At 39.6% G+C, this 21123-nt stretch overlaps 1 protein-coding gene across 3 annotated transcripts in view; it reads left to right on the forward strand.

The window, feature by feature from the left end:
* hmmr (hyaluronan-mediated motility receptor (RHAMM)) overlaps window positions 1-21123 on the forward strand; it is a 23701-nt gene continuing 2578 nt past the window's right edge. The window contains exons 1-19 of one of the 3 annotated variants that reach the window (XM_061927573.2): window positions 3-188; window positions 525-623; window positions 2106-2176; window positions 2252-2329; window positions 4045-4233; window positions 4335-4421; window positions 4533-4644; window positions 4713-4778; window positions 5100-5173; window positions 5241-5311; window positions 5384-5558; window positions 5634-5742; window positions 5827-5975; window positions 6072-6307; window positions 13385-13501; window positions 13569-13769; window positions 13858-14583; window positions 14658-14730; window positions 18759-18935. In XM_061927573.2, coding sequence (XP_061783557.2) covers window positions 143-188; window positions 525-623; window positions 2106-2176; window positions 2252-2329; window positions 4045-4233; window positions 4335-4421; window positions 4533-4644; window positions 4713-4778; window positions 5100-5173; window positions 5241-5311; window positions 5384-5558; window positions 5634-5742; window positions 5827-5975; window positions 6072-6307; window positions 13385-13501; window positions 13569-13769; window positions 13858-14583; window positions 14658-14730; window positions 18759-18935 — 2856 coding nt within the window. In that variant the 5' untranslated portion in view covers window positions 3-142. Of the gene's footprint in view, window positions 189-524; window positions 624-2105; window positions 2177-2251; window positions 2330-4044; window positions 4234-4334; window positions 4422-4532; window positions 4645-4712; window positions 4779-5099; window positions 5174-5240; window positions 5312-5383; window positions 5743-5826; window positions 5976-6071; window positions 6308-13384; window positions 13502-13568; window positions 13770-13857; window positions 14584-14657; window positions 14731-18758; window positions 18936-21123 lie in introns of all 3 variants that reach the window. The other 2 variants (XM_061927570.2, XM_061927571.2) reach the window with 2 other exon arrangements.

The raw sequence follows: 21123 nt of genomic DNA on the forward strand, positions 1-21123 counted from the left end.
GGTCACAATCCCGGAAATGGGCGCGTGACGTATATTTGAAATTTCAGCGCTGAAAAAGTTTGTTGTGTGTAAATCGTTGCGAGCTGCATTGCGGCGTTTTGAACACTATCGACGCTTGCTGAGTCCACACAGTTGAGTAGGAATGTCGTTTTCAAGAGCGCCTTTGAAAAGGTTCAACGAATCTGTCAGTAAGTAAGACGGAGTAGCGTGTTTATAGAAGCTAACAGTGCATTTGTTCAAGGCTAGCTTTGTCTTGCTTGGTAGCTATAGCATTTGTATTTAGCTCGTTTGAATGTAAAATTGCAGCTTTTTATATGAAACTAAGACAAACCATCTCACCAACAAAGCTGTGCCTAAAACCGTGGTCGTGATCATCTTACCATGAATTGATTAACGTGGACCCCGACTTAAACAAGTTGAAAAACGTATTCGGGTGTTACCATTTAGTGGTCAATTGTACGGAATATGTACTGTACTGTGCAATCTACTAATACAAGTTTCAATCAATCTTCTTTCAACTAAAGGTTGCGCCCCTCCACCTGGCATATACGACATCAAACCTGGGGAACCGAAGGGAGCTGCGTCCTTTGACAAGTCCGACCGCTTTAGACACCCCAAGGCGGGTAAGTAACCTCGATCGACATTTTATTGCATTATCAGGGGTCTCAAACTCAATTTACCTGGGGGCCACTGGATGCAGAAACTGGGTGAGGCTGGGCCAAGAAAAGATTTCTTAAAAAAAATCTAACATGCACTTTATAATTAATTCACCCTCTTTGAATGGCTATCCCGCCCTAGCAACATACATGCCAACCCTCCCGATTTTTCCGGGAGACTCCCGAATTTCAGTGCCCCTCCCGACAATCTCCCGGGGCAACCATTTGTCCCGAATTTTCACCCGGACAATAATATTAAGGGTGCACTGCCTTTAACGTCCTCTACAACCTGTCGTCGCGTCCGCTTTTTCACCATGCAAACAGCGTGCCGTCCCAGTCACATGTTGTATGAGGCCTCTGCAGACACACGTAAGTGACTGCAAGACATACTTGATCAACAGCCATACATGTCACACTGAGGGTGGCCGTATAAACAACTTTATCACTGTTACAAATATGCGCCACACTGAACACACACCAAACAAGAATGACAAACACATTTCCGCACCGTAACACAACATAAACACAACAGAACAAATACCCGGGGGGGGGGGGGGTTGATGTGTGGGGGGGCGGGGTTTGGTGGTAGCGGGGTGTATATTGCAGCCCGGAAGAGTTAGGGCTGTATGGGATTCTGGGTATTTGTTCTGTTGTGTTACGGTGCGGATGTTCTCCCGAAATGTGTTTGTCATTCTTGTTTGGTGTGGGTTTACAGTGTGGCGCATATTTGTAACAGTGTTAAACTTGTTTATACGGCCACCCTCAGTGTAAGGCTAAGGCAAAATATCGAGATATATATCGTGTATCGCAATATGGCCTTAAAATATCGCAATATTTAAAAAAGGCCATATCGCCCAGCCCTAGTTTCAATGATGCCATTTCTGTTTGTCATGTATAATTTTGTCTATTTTGTGTTTATCCTTGAATAAACAGGTCAGTTTCTTGTTACCAACCATTGGGTATTATTCAAACTCCCCTAATTCAGCTGGCTAGTTGTTATCAAGAGTACTAAAACCCTTTTCAACATGATTCTGACAACTAAGTAGGCTAAATAACTTTAAACTTTAATACATGCTCGGATAGGCCAGTATCGGTCAGTATCGGTATCGGTCAGTATCGGTATCGGATCGGAAGTGCAAAAACAATATCGGTATCGGATCGGAAGTGCAAAAACCTGGATCGGGACATCCCTACCTCAGTGTGACCCGTGTGGCTGTTGATCAAGTATGTCTTGCAGTCACTTACGTGTGTGTACAGAAGCCAAATACAACATGTGACTGGGCTGGCACGCTGTTTATCATATAAAACTCGCGGGCCGCACTAACATTAAATTTTCATATTAAGGTGCGGGCCGCAAAATAACGTCTCGCGGGCCATGTGTCTGAGACCCCTGCATTAGATTGATGAAATTGTGTATAATATTTATTTTTCCTCCTCTTGTGTATTCAGTGAACCCATTATCACCCTGTAAAGATGCGTTGATGTCTCCTGTCAGAAGGACACAATCAGTTGATGGACTTGTAAGTTGCAATTTTACTTTTAGGTAGAAAACCGGCCCCACATAATCTTCTCCACTTTTCAAATGTATCTTGCAGGTTGAAGGATCGAGTGCGAAGAAAGACAAAAATGCCATGACTTTGGAAAGGAAACAACACCGACTGTTGGAGAAAGAGGTGTCCTTTATTCAAAGCAACCCAGAGTTACTTTAATAATAATTAAGAATGGAATAATAAATATACTATACAATTTATATTTGTTTGGTTTAAAGCTTTAACAACCCCGAAAGAGACAAGCAGTAGAGAATGAATGTATGGACTCTCAGTCAGTAGGGATTTGCGGTCTAGTTTCAAGCCTGGTATGTGCTTTGCTGGACAGCTTGTGATAACCGGGTGGCTCGTTTGGTAGAGCGGCCGTGCCAGCAATTTCCTGCTTCAATCCCCCGGCTTAGTCCTTGAGCAAGACACTTCACCCTTGCTCCTAATGGGCCGTGGTTAAGGCCTTGCATGGCACCTCCCGCCATCAGTGTGTGAATGTGGAAATATTGTCAAAGTGTCAAAGCACTTTGAGTACCTTGAAGGTAGAAAAGTATAACCCATTTACCGCTGTTACAATGGTGCTTTGAATTTGATAAGAGTCAGGTTTAGGTGGTGGAGTGTAACACATGCCAACTATTGTTGCGAGGGCTGGATAAAATGTTCGATTATGGATCGATATCTTTGCATTTTTAGCAATATCGATTCACAAGCATAATAATGACTATCCCCCACTACTTTGGTAGTTTTGCAGACGCACTAGCATACTACATTACGAATCTGAATGTAACTGTTATTTATATTGATTGTATTTGTAGCTGAGAGTCTTTATAAGAACAGAGCTGAGGAAAGGAGGCAACCATACTAAGGAGGTACGATTGTTTACATGTTAATCTCCCACAAGTGTCAAGTGTGGCAGGAAAACCAAGTGCTCATTTCCGGCCTTCACAAAAAAATTGCTGTCCGTTGCATCCTATCTGACTGCGCTAACAAAATAAGACTCCCAGAAAAATAGCTTACATAATTACTGTTATTATTTTGCACTTGAAGAAACAATACCTTAATGCAGTTTTTCTCAAATAGTGGGACGCAGTCTGGGGAACATGCTTTATCGGTATCATGCTTTGAAAAGCTGTGTCCTACAAAACATGCTCATTGTAGCCATTTATGATGACTTCCTTATTTGGATTGAAAAAAGTTAGCACAAATGACTTTTTTGTTAGTTTTTTAGGTTAATGCAGTGCTTCTCATTTATTTAATTGTACTTTTTCAAATAATACTACTTATAGGCGTAGGTGGCTGCAAAATGTTTTGTTCTTCCAAGGTGGGGCTTTAGAGAAAATATTTGACAAGCTCCGCCTTAATTCAATTTGCAGTGATGGAATGTTGCAGTACGATTACACTTTCATTTGCAATAACTTTATTATTTCAAAATTGCACTTTTGAGACGTTCAAGGAAGTTTAAGCAGTCAAAAGTTTTTATGATGACAAAAAAACCCAAAAAGTATATTGTATTAACAGATTTAAGACATTTTCAATATTTGAGTCTACATGGAATTGTAATTAATTGATTTAAAATCATATGAGTCGAAATCGAATTGATTTGGGAAATTGGCCGTGATACCCAGCCCTAATTGTTGCTGTGTGATAGTACATTGTGGAAATCTTACCTCCTCCAAGACAATGAGTTGACAGTCCACAGGTTTTAGCTCATTGTCTAGCACTTTGTGACTTCACTCTCAATCAGTGGGGATTTGTGGTCATGAGTTCAAACACAGCGTGGCAGGGCTAGACTGCATGGGATGGCCACGGTTACAATTGTGTAGTAAGTATGTTGTTGATTTTTCACCCTGCAGATCCGCTGCCTGGTCCAGCAGCGAGGGGAGCAGGATCGGCGCTTGTTATCCCTGGAGGAGGACTGTAAAAAGGTGGAAGCCAAGCTGTTGGCTGCAGTCAGGGAGAAGACAGGCCTCACTGCCAACATCACCACCCTTGAGAGACAGAAAGCTGAGCTCAAGAAAGTCAACGAGTTCTTAAAAAACAAGGTCTACTCCGTGTAGTTGTTCTGTTTTAGTTTGCGTGGACTGGATTTGCCATATTTTCTTATTTGTGCTGCTTTGACATTGTTATTCATATTTTCTCCCAGGTTTCAGCTGACACAACAAAAAAGAGGATCAACTCTCTTACAATGGAGCTGATGGAGGCCAGGAACAATTTGGACGTAACAAATAAGGTGTGAACATTCAGCATCAGCCTCAAACACACACAAATGATCTATAATGATGGTCTTATTTTAGATTTTCTAGGCAGATGTGTTAATGTACTGTTGAATATGTTTGTGCAGGAGATACATTTTCTGCAGCTCAGCAGTGAAGGACACCTCAAGGTGTTAGAAACAGATCTCAGAGCTAGTAAAGACACTCTCCAGGCTTTAAAAGACAGAAACAAAGACTTGGGTAAGTTTTAAGAGTAACTGATCAAATACATTTCGTGTGTCGAGTTAATCGATTTGTGTTCTTTACAGAGGACATCCATCATGTGACAAAAACCCAAAATGAGGAGTTGGAACAGGAGAATGCCAGATTACACGGTGAGTTAACCCAAAAGCTAAATAGTCAATCCTGTGAACACAGTTTTTGCGTACATTATTGTATTTGTTTGTCTACAACCTGCATTGCAAAACAGGCAGAGTTTGAAACAGCTGTTGGTACAGTACCGGTAATGCTGTTTTATATACAGTCACACTAACATTGTAAAAATAATACTTCTGAGTTTTATCATGAAAGGCATTTTTAATACAACTGTATTATTTATTGAATCTGTTTGTGATGTACATGTGCACTTGAAAAAAGCGAGTGTACACCACTGTGGTATCCCAATGGCTTTTAAATCAATTGTACTATTTTTCCAGCTGAGATAAGGGAGCTGAAAGAGGAGGTTCGTGTTCTACAGGGATATCTAGACACAGCCAATGATCAAATCCAGGTAGGTGTAAAACATTGAACAGTTGTAATTTGATTCAGTGAAAAGCTAACCTTAAAAACATTTTTAGGATCTCCGCCTAAAGCTTCAAGAGACAAATCAGCAAGAGATTGTCTCTGATTCACAGCTGCAGAACATGAAGTAAGTAAATGTGTAATAGTTCTCTACAAGAGTGTTAGATTTCAACGCATGTCTGTTGCATGTTCTCCACAGGCACCTAGAACAGGAATTAGAGCAGTGCAGCACAAAGCTTGAAAGCACTGAACTTGAACTGAGGGAAAAAGAAGAAGAGGCGCTGAAATATCAGCAAAAGCTGCAGGCTTCAAAGGAGGCTTTATCGGAAGTGGAGAGCAAGTTGGCAAGCCAAGAGTTGTCTTCACAAAAGTTGGTGAGTGACTTGGAGGTGCAATTGATATTCTCTAACCGAGAGGTCAAGGACTCTCAAACAGTAGTTTGCCTGCAGGATGCTGACCTTGTTCGGTTACGGGAGGTGCTCAGGAAGACCGAAAAAGAGCTAGATGAGCGAGTGGCACAACTTGAACAGAGATGTCTGTTTTCTGCAGAAGAAAGAAGTATGCTCGCCCAACAATATCAATGCAATTAAAACAAAAAATATTTATCTTTAATCTCTTTTTTTAAAATTTTTTTTAATTTAGACAAAACTCTGGAGGAGGGTTTACGGAGAGTGAAAGAGTTAAAAACAGAGCTCACTATGCTGAAGGACACAAATCTAGATGATAAAAAGAAGCAGATTAAACTCCAACATGATCATGCTTCTCTCAACGAGGAACTGGCAAAAGAAAGGGTCACCATTTTATTTACTTACTTACATGACATGTCTGTATTTATCTGTTAGCGTTTTTTTTCTTAAGCTCATTTATTTCCTATTTTAAACCCTCAGGCTCTGGTGGACAGTCTATCTGTGCTGCTGGATCAAGAGAGGCAGGAATCAGAGGAGCGCCTGAGTAAGCTGAAGGAGGAGTTGGAGGAGGTGCTGGGAGAGCTGGCTCTCATGGAAGAACAGGAGCAGCGACGAGCAGAGTCAATGGAACAGAGTCAGGAAGCCCTGCAGAGGCTCCAGGAGGAAAATACTGAGATGGAGAGACAACTGAGTGACACGAGAGATCTCTTGAACCGGTAAGCTACCAAAAGTGCATTTTTTAGTCATGTTATACCGACTGCAATAGCAGAACTGCTTTCATTCGGTATATATCTCCACTCAACAAATCACCCATCGGCGGTCACTCGAACGAGTATGACGATCCTCCTGGTGGGGGTGTATCCCTTTATGGAGGATGCCTGTGCGTGACTTTGTTTTACGTGGGGAGACTGGTGCACAGACAGTCACCACACGATCCTTGACTGAATCGGGTCAGGGTCCAATGGCATGGAGTCCAAGACGACTTGGGACCTTCTTCCGCCATCGCAGCCGTTGTGGTAGTTCTTAAATCTACCGTCTTCCGCCTGCTCCGCCGTTGAGGTCTTCACCGTATCCCTGGCTAGGGGGCAGTCAGGTACTAGGCCTTTGCCAAGGGCCACCTGGGGTAACAGTAGTAAAGGGGTTAATCTCCTAGTGCCCATAGAGGAGCCTCCACTGCTGGATGCACTTTAACGTCATGCCCAGGACAATCTGTGGAATGTAATGCAGCAGTGTCCAGAGCAAAGGCATGGTATACATGTTTTTTTTTCTTTTTTCTCTACGTGCTGCATAAAGTTGTTTATAATTGTCACAACAAATCACCCATGTTGCTCATAAGTGATATAAAAGTCATCAGTTTGCTTAAAGGGGCACTATGACGATTTTCCTCTTTTCCGACTTATAAATGTCACAATGTCCAACAAACTATGCCAAAGCGTCAAATCATAAGGTTCATGCATCTGGGTGCAAGCCTGCACGCAGTTTTGGATGCCTCCTGAATACTGTTTTGTTTTGGATTTTTGTTTTTAACAATCGGCCATTTGTGACGTCACAGATTGACGGATGTAAGTATGTGGTCACAATTGTACATGCTGTCCGCCAGTCTCCTCCTCATCTGCTGAGCCAAGACTGTTGCTTGCAGCTTACCACGTTATTCCTTACCGTTTCATGCCGTCCCACCTGCTCTAAGGTCTATAAAATGAATACTTTTTTTTGTCCACAACATTGTACGGGACTGTTTTGTGAACATAGACCAGCAAGTGGTAAGCGCTAAATTGAATTAGCCCGTGAACTGAGACGAAAAAGACAGCACCAATGCAACATTACTGCTAATCTAATAATGGCATGTGCACGATAACAGTGAATTGCGACATGCAGTGCATTTTTTATGTGGCATTGTGTGCAACCCAAAGTGTACCTAATGTTGTCATCGGTTAATCTTATAATCTATGAAGTTTATTATTAAAAAAAATAGTGGTGATGTTTGTCTTCAACATTTTTACATTCATAAATTCTGAAACTTTTGAAGAGGGCATGGCATGGAGGGTTTCATTTGCAATCTACAGTGAAGGCCTCCAACACATTAACCGTTTGCTAAATTACACAAAAAGCGGGTTACAAATGTGACTGGAGCCAGATCAATGCAAATTTACACCAAAGCATACCCAATACAAATTATCTACTGTAGATCACAAGGAAGTGTGTTAAATGTAGATTACAATCATCATAGGTCCCCTTGAGGAATGTAAACACAATTAATATGCTAAACATGTATTCCATCTCAAAATGGGTTTAAATTCCTTGAATGCAGCGTATTTGACATACGCCACCACCGTTCCCGGCTGGACAGCACATCTGTTACACAGGATATATAACATTAGTGTTTCCCTGTCTGGCCCATCCTTTCTGTGTCCTTATCTCCTAAATGAAGACAAATGCTCTGCAAATGTTCTTAACACAGTGTAGCTGTACACAACCTGCATAGAAAATTAATCATAAATGAAATGGAACTTTCTGATAATGACATTGTTATACCTAAGTAATAACACATATCATTTTGAAGTACAGTATTTAAGGGTCACCTTGTTTAAATTCAGAAAAAGAGCAAGTTTATATCTCTAAATTATTAATTCATTACCTATAAACGGCTATCTTTCACATTATCTCTTGTTTTGCTTGCTCTATATTAGGGATGTAACTCTAAACATAATGATAAACCGCGGTAAAATTCCAGACGGATAGTAATACCGTTTACATTTTTAATTACCGAAAAAACGTAATTTATTAATGCCTTTAGGCAACATTGCTTACTTCCTGGAAACGGAGTCACAGCAGCGCTTACGCATGTGCACATGCGTCGTTGGGCTTGAAAAAACATGGCGGATCATAATTACACAGACTTTGTAATCGGCGTGCGTTTAAGAGCGCACTGCTGTTTTTAAATGGTGACAGGTGTGGACAATATTGGGGACAGACACATTTGTGTCACACAAAGTATACAGCAAAGGAGAAAACTATTTGATGTTGCTTTTAATTTTCTCAAAACCGCGTCCAGCAGCTGCTGTGACTGAGAGTTAATGACGTGAGGAAACGTTGCCACTACTTGTTTATAATTCTTTAGTTTGTTTACTGGGATACTCATTCGTCTTTTATTTAACTGCAAATTTTACCAGTATTCAAAAAACAAATACTAGCTAAACTGTTTTGTCATCTCATCGAATTTTACCAGGCTGTGAATATTGTGTATTCAATGTGAGCGGTAGCACTCCTGTTTATTTTTGTTGACCAAACTGTTGGTGTTGTTGGAGAAGAACAAAGCTTGTTTATTAGACTTTATTTTCATTAGCAAAACTAAGCACCATGTTATTTTACATTACTTGTGTTTTTTTAATTTCATAAAGTTAGTATTTAAAAAAAACATTAATGTGACATATCATGTTGTTAATATTTAATGGTGTATAGTTAATTACTATATGACATATTTCTGCTCAAACTCTTAAAGGATCTCTTTTTTTACATGTACGTACATGTAAATGTACATAACTACCGGTAAACTAAAATGTCAAAATAGAGAAAAAGGCATCATGTAATGAGAAAAAGATGACTCGTTGATACTATTATTGAACAAAAAACGAATACTTGTCTTTTAAATATATGGATAACTTTTGTCTATAGCCTTTTATTAGACATTACAATGGCGTTGCGTTCACACCCCACCCCAACTCAGTTTTACCTAACATAATAAATAATCATGATTTCAATATTGATTAAATATTCTAATTATTATTTTGGCCATAATTGTGCAGCCCAATGTGTAACACTAGATTTCATACATGTACACTATTTTTATCTATATGTATTTTTTTTCTACCATGTTACTTTGTTTATAATGTTTGTGTTGCTTTCATACGTACATAACATTTTATCTACAATGTTTCTTCTACAAAGGAAATCTTTTTCAAGGTGTTTTTTTTTTTTTTTTTTTAATGAAACTTGGTTAAAAGATTTCAGTATAAGTAAAATTTAGAGCCCATTTAAAAATACTGCGATATTGATGATAACCCTGATAATTTTGGTCACAATAAAACAACCGTGATAAGACATTTTTATACGGTGACATCCATTGTCTATATTTTAATCAACCATCAATAAGCCAATTAAATTAGGCTATGTCCACACAAACACGAAGAGTTTCAAAAACACCTACCGTATCCGGGGTTAAAAGGATCTCTATCCACAGAAGTGTAGTTTCATATCTGTCTGGTGTCTATACACAAACGCATATACCTGCTGTCACGCACATTTTGTCCAATCAGATGCCTGGAAAAAATGCAGCATCTGACTTGGTGACATTACACCTATGGTATTATAATGTTTATTTTGATATACCACACATACATGTATATATTATTTAAAACCAGCCTGCACTTACAGAGCCCTGGGAACATTATTAATCTCTTTTAGTGTTTAGTATGCTGCCGAAACCCACCAACACTCATGAAATTATAACATGTTTAATTAGCAACATGGTATTATATTACATGTGCAGTGAAGTGTACATTATTTCTAAAATCGAAACACATTTAAATCAGGCAAAGATGCCTCTTGAATGTTTAAGTGCCTAAAGTGTGCGGACCTGCGTGTGTCGCTTAGGGATGATGTTTGATAAGAAATTATCGAGTTTGAGCCCATTATTAAATCCTCTTATCGAACCGATTCTCTTATCGAGTCCAGATAGGTTGTTGTATATGGAAAAAAACACACAATATTTGGTTTAACAAAAGCTCACTTTTATTATATAAGAAAAAAAAATAAAATAAATATTGACTGTTACGCCCCTAAAAAAATAAAATAAAATAAATAAATATTGCTTCACGGTGGCAGAGGGGTTAGTGCATCTGCCTCACAATACGAAGGTCCTGAGTAGTCTTGGGTTCAATCCCGGGCTCGGGATCTTTCTGTGTGGAGTTTGCATGTCCTCCCCGTGACTGCGTGGGTTCCCTCCGGGTACTCCGGCTTCCTCCCACCTCCAAAGACATGCACCTGGGGATAAGTTGATTGGCAACACTAAATTGGCCCTAGTGTGTGGATGTGAGTGTGAATGTTGTCTGTCTATCTGTGTTGGCCCTGCGATGAGGTGGCGACTTGTCCAGGGTGTACCCCGCCTTCCGCCCGATTGTAGCTGAGATAGGCTCCAGCGCCCCCCGCAACCCCAAAGGGAATAAGCGGTAGAAAATGGATGGATGGAAATAAATATTGACTGTTGTTACCCAAAGTATATTAAGTGGGATTTTTCCAGAAAAACAAATATATACAGTTACACAAAAACAACCTGTCTCCTTGATCACTATAGGTGTATAAATAATAATATAGTGTTAAATCAAATCCGTTCCTTGGGCACAAAACTGAAAATAATACAGCTCTCCAAAAAGTGCACTTCTGCTGCTATTTGACATAACTGTTTGTTATGATGCTTTGACATTTTTGCACTTTATTTCTTTATTGAAAGACAATTCTATGAAGAGAAAAGTTGTTTGCAAATGTGGTTACAATGCTAAAAAATGAAAAGTTAAAGCTAAAAAAAGAAATACACTTTATTGAGTTAACATCATTTCTTTATAGGGGGAAATATGTGATGTTATGAGCTAGGGAATATAACAACTACACTACCCAGCACGCAACGGGAGTGACGAGCATGCGTGGTATCCCCGAAAAGTGTTGATGCATGTCGCCAGCCGGCAGCTATGAATGAGGTTATGAGCACGCTGTGAAAGTAAACGTCAAGAACTCAGCCAACACGCCTCGTCTACATTATTTATAATTAGACAGACAACACATATACAGTGTGATTTTGTTTTGTTTACAAGAAAAGAAAAACAAAAGTAAAAAAAAAAAAGGGAGATCATGTCATATATGTTGTGTGTGTGTGTGTGTGTGTGTATATATATATATATATATATATACCGTATTTTCCGCACCATAAGGCGCCCTGGGTTATAAGCCGCGCCTTCAATGAACGGCATATTTCAAAACTTTGTCCACCTATAAGCCGCCCGGTGTTGTAAGCCGCATCTAACTGCGCTAAAGGAATGTCAAAAAACCAGTCAGATAGGTCAGTCAAACTTTAATAATATATTAAAAACCAGTGTTCTAACAACTCTGTTCACTCCCAAAATGTACGCAAATGTGCAATCACAAACATACGTATATCAACATGGACAGAGCTGCGTGAAAAAAGCTACCCGGCCTCTTCGCGTAAACTTAAACTTACCTTAACCACTCGCTCATCTTTTCTTCATCCATCCCTTCGAGTTTGCTTTTATGATGACGCCGGCTGGAAAGGTCTCTTTTGGCAAGGTCTTCCTTTTGAATATCACCATGGGTGGAAGTTTCTGGCCATTAGCATGGCAAGCTAGAACCACAGTGAAGGATGACTTCTCATTCCCTGTGGTGCGAATATTCACCGTACGTGCTCCCGTTGTATCCACAGTGCAGTTCACAGGAATATCAGTTGCTGTGAAATAGTAATCCGTGTGCGGATGGAGAGATTGCGTCTTTTCATGAACCGGATCCCGGTCGCTTAGTAGGAGCCATTTTGTGGTCTTTACAGATGTAAACACACAAAGGAAATGAAACGTACGGTGATATCCGCGCGCTTTTTCTTCTTCTACGCGGGCGGGTGGTTGCTTACAGTAGAAGAAGAAGCGCTTCCTGTTCTATGGGGGCGGGTGCTTACCTTGGCGGTTGCTTGCGTAGAAGAAGAAGCGCTTCCTGTTCTACCGGGAAAAAAGATGGCGGCTGTTTACCGAAGTTGCGAGACCGAAACTTTATGAAAATGAATCTTAATATTTATCCATATATAAAGCGCACCGGGTTATAAGGCGCACTGTCAGCTTTTGAGAAAATTTGTGGTTTTTAGGTGCGCCTTATAGTGCGGAAAATACGGTGTGTGTATACCGGTGTGTATATATATATATATATATATATTTGTATGTATATTTGTATGCATGTGCTGCGGTTGCTTTAAGAACGTTGCGACAGCTGCCGTAAAGGAGGTGCGTTGCTAGCCTGGTTGCTATGTTTCCGGTTGGTCGTAAAAGTGTTCGTCATGTGTTTGTACCCTGCTCAAATCTCAGTAAAGTTATTCATTGGATTATACCTTTTGTTTTGGACTTTATTACACCTTGGAGCGCTTTTTCTGGTCCATTGTTTTTCCTGCTTTCCCTATCTGCGCCTAATGACTGAGCTACGTGACGTCATTTCTTGTGATGTCCCAAGGGGCATTTCTGGTCGGGACGGGATTTGTTCCCAGGGATTCGAATAAAGAACCAACTCTTTTTCTCTACTATAGTGGTCTCGATAACGGGTACCGGTTCTCTAAAAGGGATTCGAGTCCGAGGACTCGGTTATTTTCTTATCGAACAACCGGGAAAATCGGTTTCGAGTATCAACCCTAGTGTCGCAGCAAAGCTCTCGTGGAAGTATAACGCATATAATCATCAGTATAGTGATATATTGAGGTACCGTTGTATTTAAGGTACCGTTGTATTTGCTTTATACAACACCATTAAGCTATGTATTCAAAATTTCAGTTAACTTTAAAATATATGTTGCTGACCCTGGGAACTTCCTGGCTGATTATGTGTGCTGACTCTGCCTGTAACCAATGATATTTTATCAGCAGTCTAATTTATTAAAAAAAAAACAGCTGATGCTGATATGCCAAATATCACATAGATAATTGGTTGATCCATACAAAAAAAACCTACCTTTTGTAACCAAAATCATCCTTCTAGTAGGAGCAGTGACATGGCATCTTTAGGAGAGGAGCATTCAGTCGCCATGACAAAACTCCAAGAGGCGCACACAAGCTCACTGAACAAAATTGAAGAGCTGGCTACAGAGCTGGAAAGGTGAGTTGCCATATTGTTTGTTACACTGAAATGTTGCAGAGGTTAAAGCTTCTGTCATCTGTTGAAGCACTAAAGAGGCTCTGAGGGTCACAGAAGAGAGACACATACACCTGGAGAAGGAGATGAACAAAGGGACTCAGCAAATTAGGGAGGAGTTTGGCAATGTGATTCAGCAAAAAGATGAGGAGATCAAGAGTAAAAGTGAGGCGCTGGAGCAGTACCAGGGGAAACAGATTGATGAACAGAAAGCCAAAGAGGAGAATTTACGGTATGTCCCTAATGTGCATTAGAATTTCTTGAAATAATTGCAGCTTTTGCTCTGTTTTTTTGAATGTTTTCTTTTCTTGATATTATAGAGTTTTGCTGGAGCTACAAGCTCGCCTCTCTCAAAGAGATGAGGAGATGCAAGCCTTGGAGGTCAGCCATGCTGCAAGAGTCGGTCAGTTAGAGCAGGAACTCAAGCATCTGACAAAAGACAAGAAAGAGGTGCTGAGGCAAGTAGAAGAACAAAAAAGCCAGGAAGTTGCTGAGCTCCGTCATGAGAGGGAAATGTCCCAGAAACAGCTCGAGGAGGTCCACCAGGAAAAGGTAAAGATAATGGAACAACTACTGCAGGATAAAGAAGAGAAAAATAAATATCTGGCAGCGCTTCAGGCAGAATGTGCAGCACGGGAAGCTGAAACTAAAGACCACCAACAGCTCAGGTCAAAGGTGCTTGAATTCCAGACTGAGCTCGAGAGAATAGGCGAGGAAAGAAGTCGACTTGTTTCTCAAGTCAAACTTTCCAACCAATCAGAGCTTGTACTTAAACTTCAAGTGGAGACCGTAGAGCAAGACAGGCATCGCCTTCAGACTCAATTGGATGAACTTCAGCTTAAAAGTGTAACCCTTGAAGCTCAATTAGCCCTCATGGAGGAGAAAATGGAGGCTCTGCAGCGTGAAGTGGTCGACCATCACCAAGAGCGACACAATCTGCAGCAGCAGGTGAAAATGCTTACTCAGGAAAAGGTCACACTACAGTGGGAGATGGATGAGCAGGCAAAGGAGCTCGCGAAACAAATAACTGAAGCACAGGAAAACAAGTGAGCTATTTTAATTTTAATGAAGGCATCTTTTTTTTCACATTTTGTCAACAATTCTCTAATTTCTGTCAAAGCATCGCAACGTCCGAGGCAGAACGCTGGAGGACCCAGTATGAGGAACTGTTTTCTACGGTCAAACCCTTCCAGGTCAGTCATTTCCAAACAGTTGAGATAAACAAGCTGTCCTTTTAATAGATGCTCCACTCAAAATGCAAACTGTAATTGCAAATGTTGGACAGAAATCAACTTTAAAGATGTGTATAACAAGCGTGTATAAGTGATGTACTCAATCAACAATGGATAAAACTAATTATCAAAGTTATTTCCCACAATGAGAGAGGCTCCAGCACCCCCCGTGGCCCTGAAAGGGACAAGCGGTAGAAAATGGATGGATGGATTCAACCAGTCTCATTTTCTTGGCTCATGTTCTCTGTGCATCTCATTGTTTTTAGAAGCACATTAAATGTTACAGTGCTTTGCAAATAGTGAGGTGGGTGAGATGTAACTTGGCTCATTTTATTAATTTATAGCAGGACTATTCAACAACATAATGAAGAGGGTCACTGTTTCAAAAGCCCAAATGCTCTGGGGCCAGACATCGAAATTCGGATGTTTCGTCAGAATGTGCCCCGGCAGGTTATATTCCTTTGAGACTGTTCACTTAATTGCAAGGTAAACACATCGGCTTTCACGCTGCACTGTCAATAAATTAATTATTCTCCCCTCGCTACTCGATTCCAACGTGTGCAGCTCGACAGATAGATCAAAGCATGAGGAAACCTCAGCTACAGAAGTTTTGAGGATTGTAGAGCGGCCTCTGCCATCCAAGACACTGCCGTTGTGTCCTTGGGCAAGACACTTCACCCTTGCTCTCAGTGCCGCTCACACTGGTGTATGAATGTTTGCTGGTGGTCTGAGGGGCATAGGTGCAAATTGGCAGCCACGCTTCCGTCAGTCTACCCCAGGGCAGATGTGGTTACAAATGTAGCCTACCACCATCAATGTGTGAATGTGGAGTGAATGAATGATGGGTTTCACTTCTCTTTGAACGCTTTGAGTATCTAGTGTATAGAAAAGCACTACATAAATCTAATCCATTATTATTATTACCTAAATGTTTTCTGGCAATTCGCAATAAAGTGTATAGCGACGGCGGTAGACTGTTTTTGAACAAGTCAGCTTTTTATTTATGTACACAAATGATGGCGCGGCACGCACACGGCGGCTTCATCCTCAAACATCCTCTCTTTCTCGTCGCCTTCTTCGCTCCCACCGAGAATAGGTTTAATACTGCAGGCATGCCTGCCACTGCTCTCTGCAGCCCGCATCAGGTAATCACGGTTCACTACACAAAGTTACCATCGCCACAGTATATCCTTTTATAACCTGTTCTGATTGGTAGTCCGCAATTCCAGTATGTTTAACAGGCTGAATATTACATTTTATTAATAAATACAGAAGGTTAAAAAATTGTCATGCGGCAAAGCAAATGATTAACTTGTACAACATGTAATGTACAGAATATCCGAAGCATTTATTCAGGTAGAAATATCACATTATGTATATATGTATTGTTGTATACATGTATTTGTGTGTGTTTTTATAATATCCAGATAATTCAGTGGGCAAATTGTGTGGTTTGGTACCACACATATTACCTTTCTGTTTGTTTTTTTGGGTGAGAAAGGCAGTTACCTACTGTATGTATTAATTCGATGCAAGTTTTACATGGTTTGGAACTCATTTTCAATGGTTATTAGTAAGTTGAACAATTTCAACCGTTCAAATTTATTGTCGACAAATACTGTCTTTGAGACGGGCCGTAGTTTGGGGACCTCTGTATGAGATGTACATGAAACTATTATATCATTATCAGGGCTCACTTACATTGAAATATGGCCCTGGAAACATCATGAATGTTTTTTAAATCAGCCATGCGTGACAGCCACCAGACTATATCTCAGGCAGACAAGCAATTTTTATTAAATATAATTATTAATTGTGAAGAAGCCCTTTGAGACACTTGTGATTTAGGGCTATATAAATAAACATTGATTGATTGATTGAAGAAATATATCATATTTTTTATATTATGAATATATTAATTGTGAAAAATATAGACATATAAATCTATATGGAATACAATTAATTTATAAATCCATCCATTTTCTACCGCTTATTCCCTTTTGGGGTCGCGGGGGGCGCTGGAGCCTATCTCAGCTACAATCGGGTGGAAGGCGGGGTACACCCTGGACAAGTCGCCACCTCATCGCAGGGCCAACACAGATAGACAGACAACATTCACACTCACATTCACATGTTTTTCAAAAAACCAAGGACACTACATAAGTTCAAGATAAAAACAACAAAGAATAAAATCAACATAACAAATAAAGGACAGTGTAGAAGCACTTAGTGAGTATGCAATTTTAAAGAGTTGGGTTTTGAGTCTAGATTCAAATGTATGAAGCGAGTCAATAGTGCGGATGTCAAATGAAAGCGAGTTTAAGAGCAGAGTGACTGAAAGCTCAGCTCCCCATGAAAGAGTAGGATCTGAGGGAGCGTGCTGAAGTAGTGACGTGAAGGAGGTCAGACCAATAAGGAGGGGATAAGTTGTGGATGGCTTTGAACGTATATACTGTAGATGGATTTTGTAGTCAATTCTTTGCTAGTGAAGTATTTGCAGGATGGGTGTGATGTAATGGAATGAGGAGTTTTTGGACCAGCAGAGTTATGGACCAGGAGCAGCTTGTGAAGGGATATGTGCTCTGTTAAACTACTAATGTTAACATTAGCTAGCCAGTAGTGTTGGTGTTATGTTTATTGTTTTGGAAAATGTAATTGAGCAAGTTGCAAATAGCCCCTTTATGTAGCGCTTAAAACATGAGATAATGTCATACATTAATTATGACGCAAAATTAAATTTTACACACAAATGCTGAAGCCGAAGGTTTTAAAAAATGTCCACTCTGGCTGGAGTTAGTTAATGTGTTTTTAAAATATCTGTATTTATGTGGACATGGCTTTAGTTGCTTAAAGGGGTCATATTATGATTTTTTTGGGGTCAAAATTTGCATTGATTTTGTTTTACACACCATCTTCAAGCCGCTTTGCACAGTTTTGTGGATGGTCTTATTTTTGTGCCCAAGCCATTCTCCAGGCCATGGCTCCTTCCACTGCATCTTCTCCTCGTCAGCCATGTTGTAGTTTTTAGTGCTTCCATATCAAGTCTAACTCAGTTAGAACTAGAGGTGGGGGGGAAATAAATTTTTAGATGCATCGTAATTCAGACATGGATGATTATAAAATTGATTAGTAAACGTCAATAATAGATGTATTTATTGTAAATAAAATAATGCAGACAGCTCTAACATTTGGCTGATTGCAACAAAAGATCCCACCAGCTCCTATATTATAGGGCGCTTATATTCCAGTTTTACACACATTTCCATGAATTTAATAAATGTGATGAGAATTTCTTATTACAAATACACTGTTTTTAAAAGTTGCAAGTGATAAACACTTATTTAGTGAAACAAACTTTAAAACTGCATTAATATACATAAATTAAAGATGCATTAATCTATTTTTTATCGAATCGTAGCTCCTGAATAGTAATCGTAATCGAATCGCGAGGTGGCCAAAGATTCCCACCTCAAGTTGGAACTATATGCTACTTTTTTATTAGAAATGGCAACAGTGGAGGATTTTAGTTGCATGTGCATGTACGAGCCAGTCTGCCCCACAATAAGAGGATAAAGAAAAATAAGGAACATATTGACTACAACTTTGGACTATGACTGAATAAAAATGGCATACTCAAGCAAAGGTCTGCAGGTAAATCTCTGCCATATATGGAGATATCCGCTGACGTAACTAAAGCAAAATACGTCACTAAAGTCTTAAATTCCAAACGGCTCGTTTGGAGAAAATTTGGAGGAAAACAAGATTGTTTTATAAATATCGCCGCCATGCCTTCATGGTTTGAGTTCACATTTTCGTGACTTATGGGGATACCAAATACCGTACACAAAAGCAGGTACCATGAGATAAGCAAAGCTTTTACATGAGACACAAATACATGGCCTTTTTTTTCATTTTACTTTTGATTTAGTAAAACAAAAACAACATGAAATATTGAATAATAAACCAATAATGTTTTGTTGCATCTGCAGGAGCAGTTAAATTCATTTGCAGCAGAGCGCAATGCTCTCCTCAATGAAAATGGAGCAAACCAGGAGGAGCTAAACAGACTGGCAGATGCCTACGCACGTCTGCTGGGGCACCAGAACCAGAAACAGAAGATTAAACATGTGATGAAGCTCAAAGAGGACAACCTGAACCTAAAACAGGTAATACAACTGGGCGTTAGTGTTCACCTAGTGGTTAGATTGTCCGCCCTGAGATCGGTAGGTTGTGAGTTCAAACCCCGGTCATACCAAAGACTATAAAAGTGGGACCCATTACCTCCCTGCTTGGCACTCAGCATCAAGGGTTGGAATTGGGGGTTAAATCACCAAAAAAGATTCCCGGGCGTGGCCACCGCTGCTGCTCACTGCTCCCAAGGGTGATGGGTCAAATGCGGAGAATAATTTCGCCACACCTAGTGTGTGTGTGACAATCATTGGTACTTTAACTTAAACTTAATGAGCACAGTGGAGATACTGTATCTGTTGGTTATCTTTATGAGTGAAGTGATTTTGTGTACATTTCAACATTCATGACAATAATGCACCTCTAATGATGAAGAGCACACTCACAGAGGCAGTCAGCTGTGTTTCTAGTTTACTTTCACAAAGCTCTAGGTGGGGGATTCCCAACTTCCCAGCATTATGGAAGACCGCATAATCAATTAAAATAATTCTTGCTATAAGGACAGCTCCCAAAATTGTGATATTTGTTTAGAGTAGTGCTTTCAAAAGATAATCATGTCTGATTTGATTATTCACTAGGTTGCTGGGGATTTATTTAGATCAACCACAATTAAATAATATTTGTAATGTATATGAATTGTGTTCATTTTGCATAGGCAAAGAGATTCAAGAAAGAAATAAGCACATTTTGAAAAGTAGAGCCTTACTGTACGTTCGAGCGCCTTTTGTTGGATTAAAAGTTGACATCATTATTTGGAGGCAGTTTGGCTGAGCGTTTGACTGCTTATTTCCTCCCCAAGTGTTCAAGCTGGTGCTGCGTCTGCAACAGGAGGTATTGAAATATGGCACCGTTTGATTTAACGTGAATCGGTACCTATGCACAAAAGTAGGGCTGCACAATTTATTAACATTGAACTGACTTTGAGTTTGTAATTACTGCAACAACTTAATTGAGAGTGGCTGAAGGTTTTTCTTTTTTCTTTCCTTGCGTCTTCCAAACAAAAATGTCGAGCCTCGCGTCCTTGACCTGCTGCCTCATCAAAAGTAATTACCGTATTTTTCGGCGTGTAAGTCGCACCGGCTGAAAATGCATAATAAAGAAGGAAAAAAACATATATAAGTCGCATTTTTTGGGGAAATTTATTTGATAAAACCCAACACCAAGAATAGACATTTGAAAGGCAATTTAAAATAAATAAAGAATAGTGAACAACCGGCTGAATAAGTGTACGTTATATGACGCATAAATAACCAACTGAGAACGTGCCTGGTATGTTAACGTAACATATTATGGTAAGAATCATTCAAATAACTATAACATATAGAACATGCTATACGTTTACCAAACAATCTGTCACTCCTAATCGCTAAATCCCATGAAATCTTATACGTCTAATCTCTTACGTGAATGAGCTAAATAATATTATTTGATATTTTACGGTAATGTGTTAATAATTTCACACATAAGTCGCTCCTGAGTATAAGTCGCACCCCCGGCCAAACTATGAAAAAAAACTGCGACTTATAGTCCGAAAAATACGGTACTGTAAATGGCAAGTATGTGTGCGGTGTAGCCGATGCAGTCAGTGTGCTAATAACAAACACCACCTGCATTGTTTTACTGTACTGTAACTACAAAAGTACAATACATTCACTAATTGTATGATCAGTTAGAATAATACATAATGTTGGATATTGCGAACATACAAACAACCCTGTTATTTATTAAATCCAAAATATTGAAATTCAACAGTTTGGTGTATTTGCAAACGGTTAAAATCATGCACAAAGCAAATATAAACTGCTACCCAAGAATGAACAACACTTCCCAATAAAAGAGGAGCATGTAACCTAATTTAATACATTTGTATGCACATACAACACTTAAAACTTTTAGTATATCAGTATGCATAATTAAATTGTGGAATGGTTTAAAACTTTAAGTAAATAAGTCAAAATACTAATATAATACCGTATAAAAAACTGTTCAAACAAATTTTCACAAGGTACAAGGAGGAAGAAATATTGCAGGCGTATTGAACTTATTGAAAACAAGATACTATTCAACTCATTAAGTGAATCATAACTGACTTAACTATTAAGATAACTTTTGTATTTACAATGTATTGATGTAAACTGTGTACAAATTGAGAACAGGAAGTGAACA

Source organism: Nerophis lumbriciformis, linkage group LG35, assembly GCF_033978685.3.
Source record: "Nerophis lumbriciformis linkage group LG35, RoL_Nlum_v2.1, whole genome shotgun sequence".
Classification (NCBI taxonomy): Eukaryota; Metazoa; Chordata; class Actinopteri; order Syngnathiformes; family Syngnathidae; genus Nerophis; species Nerophis lumbriciformis.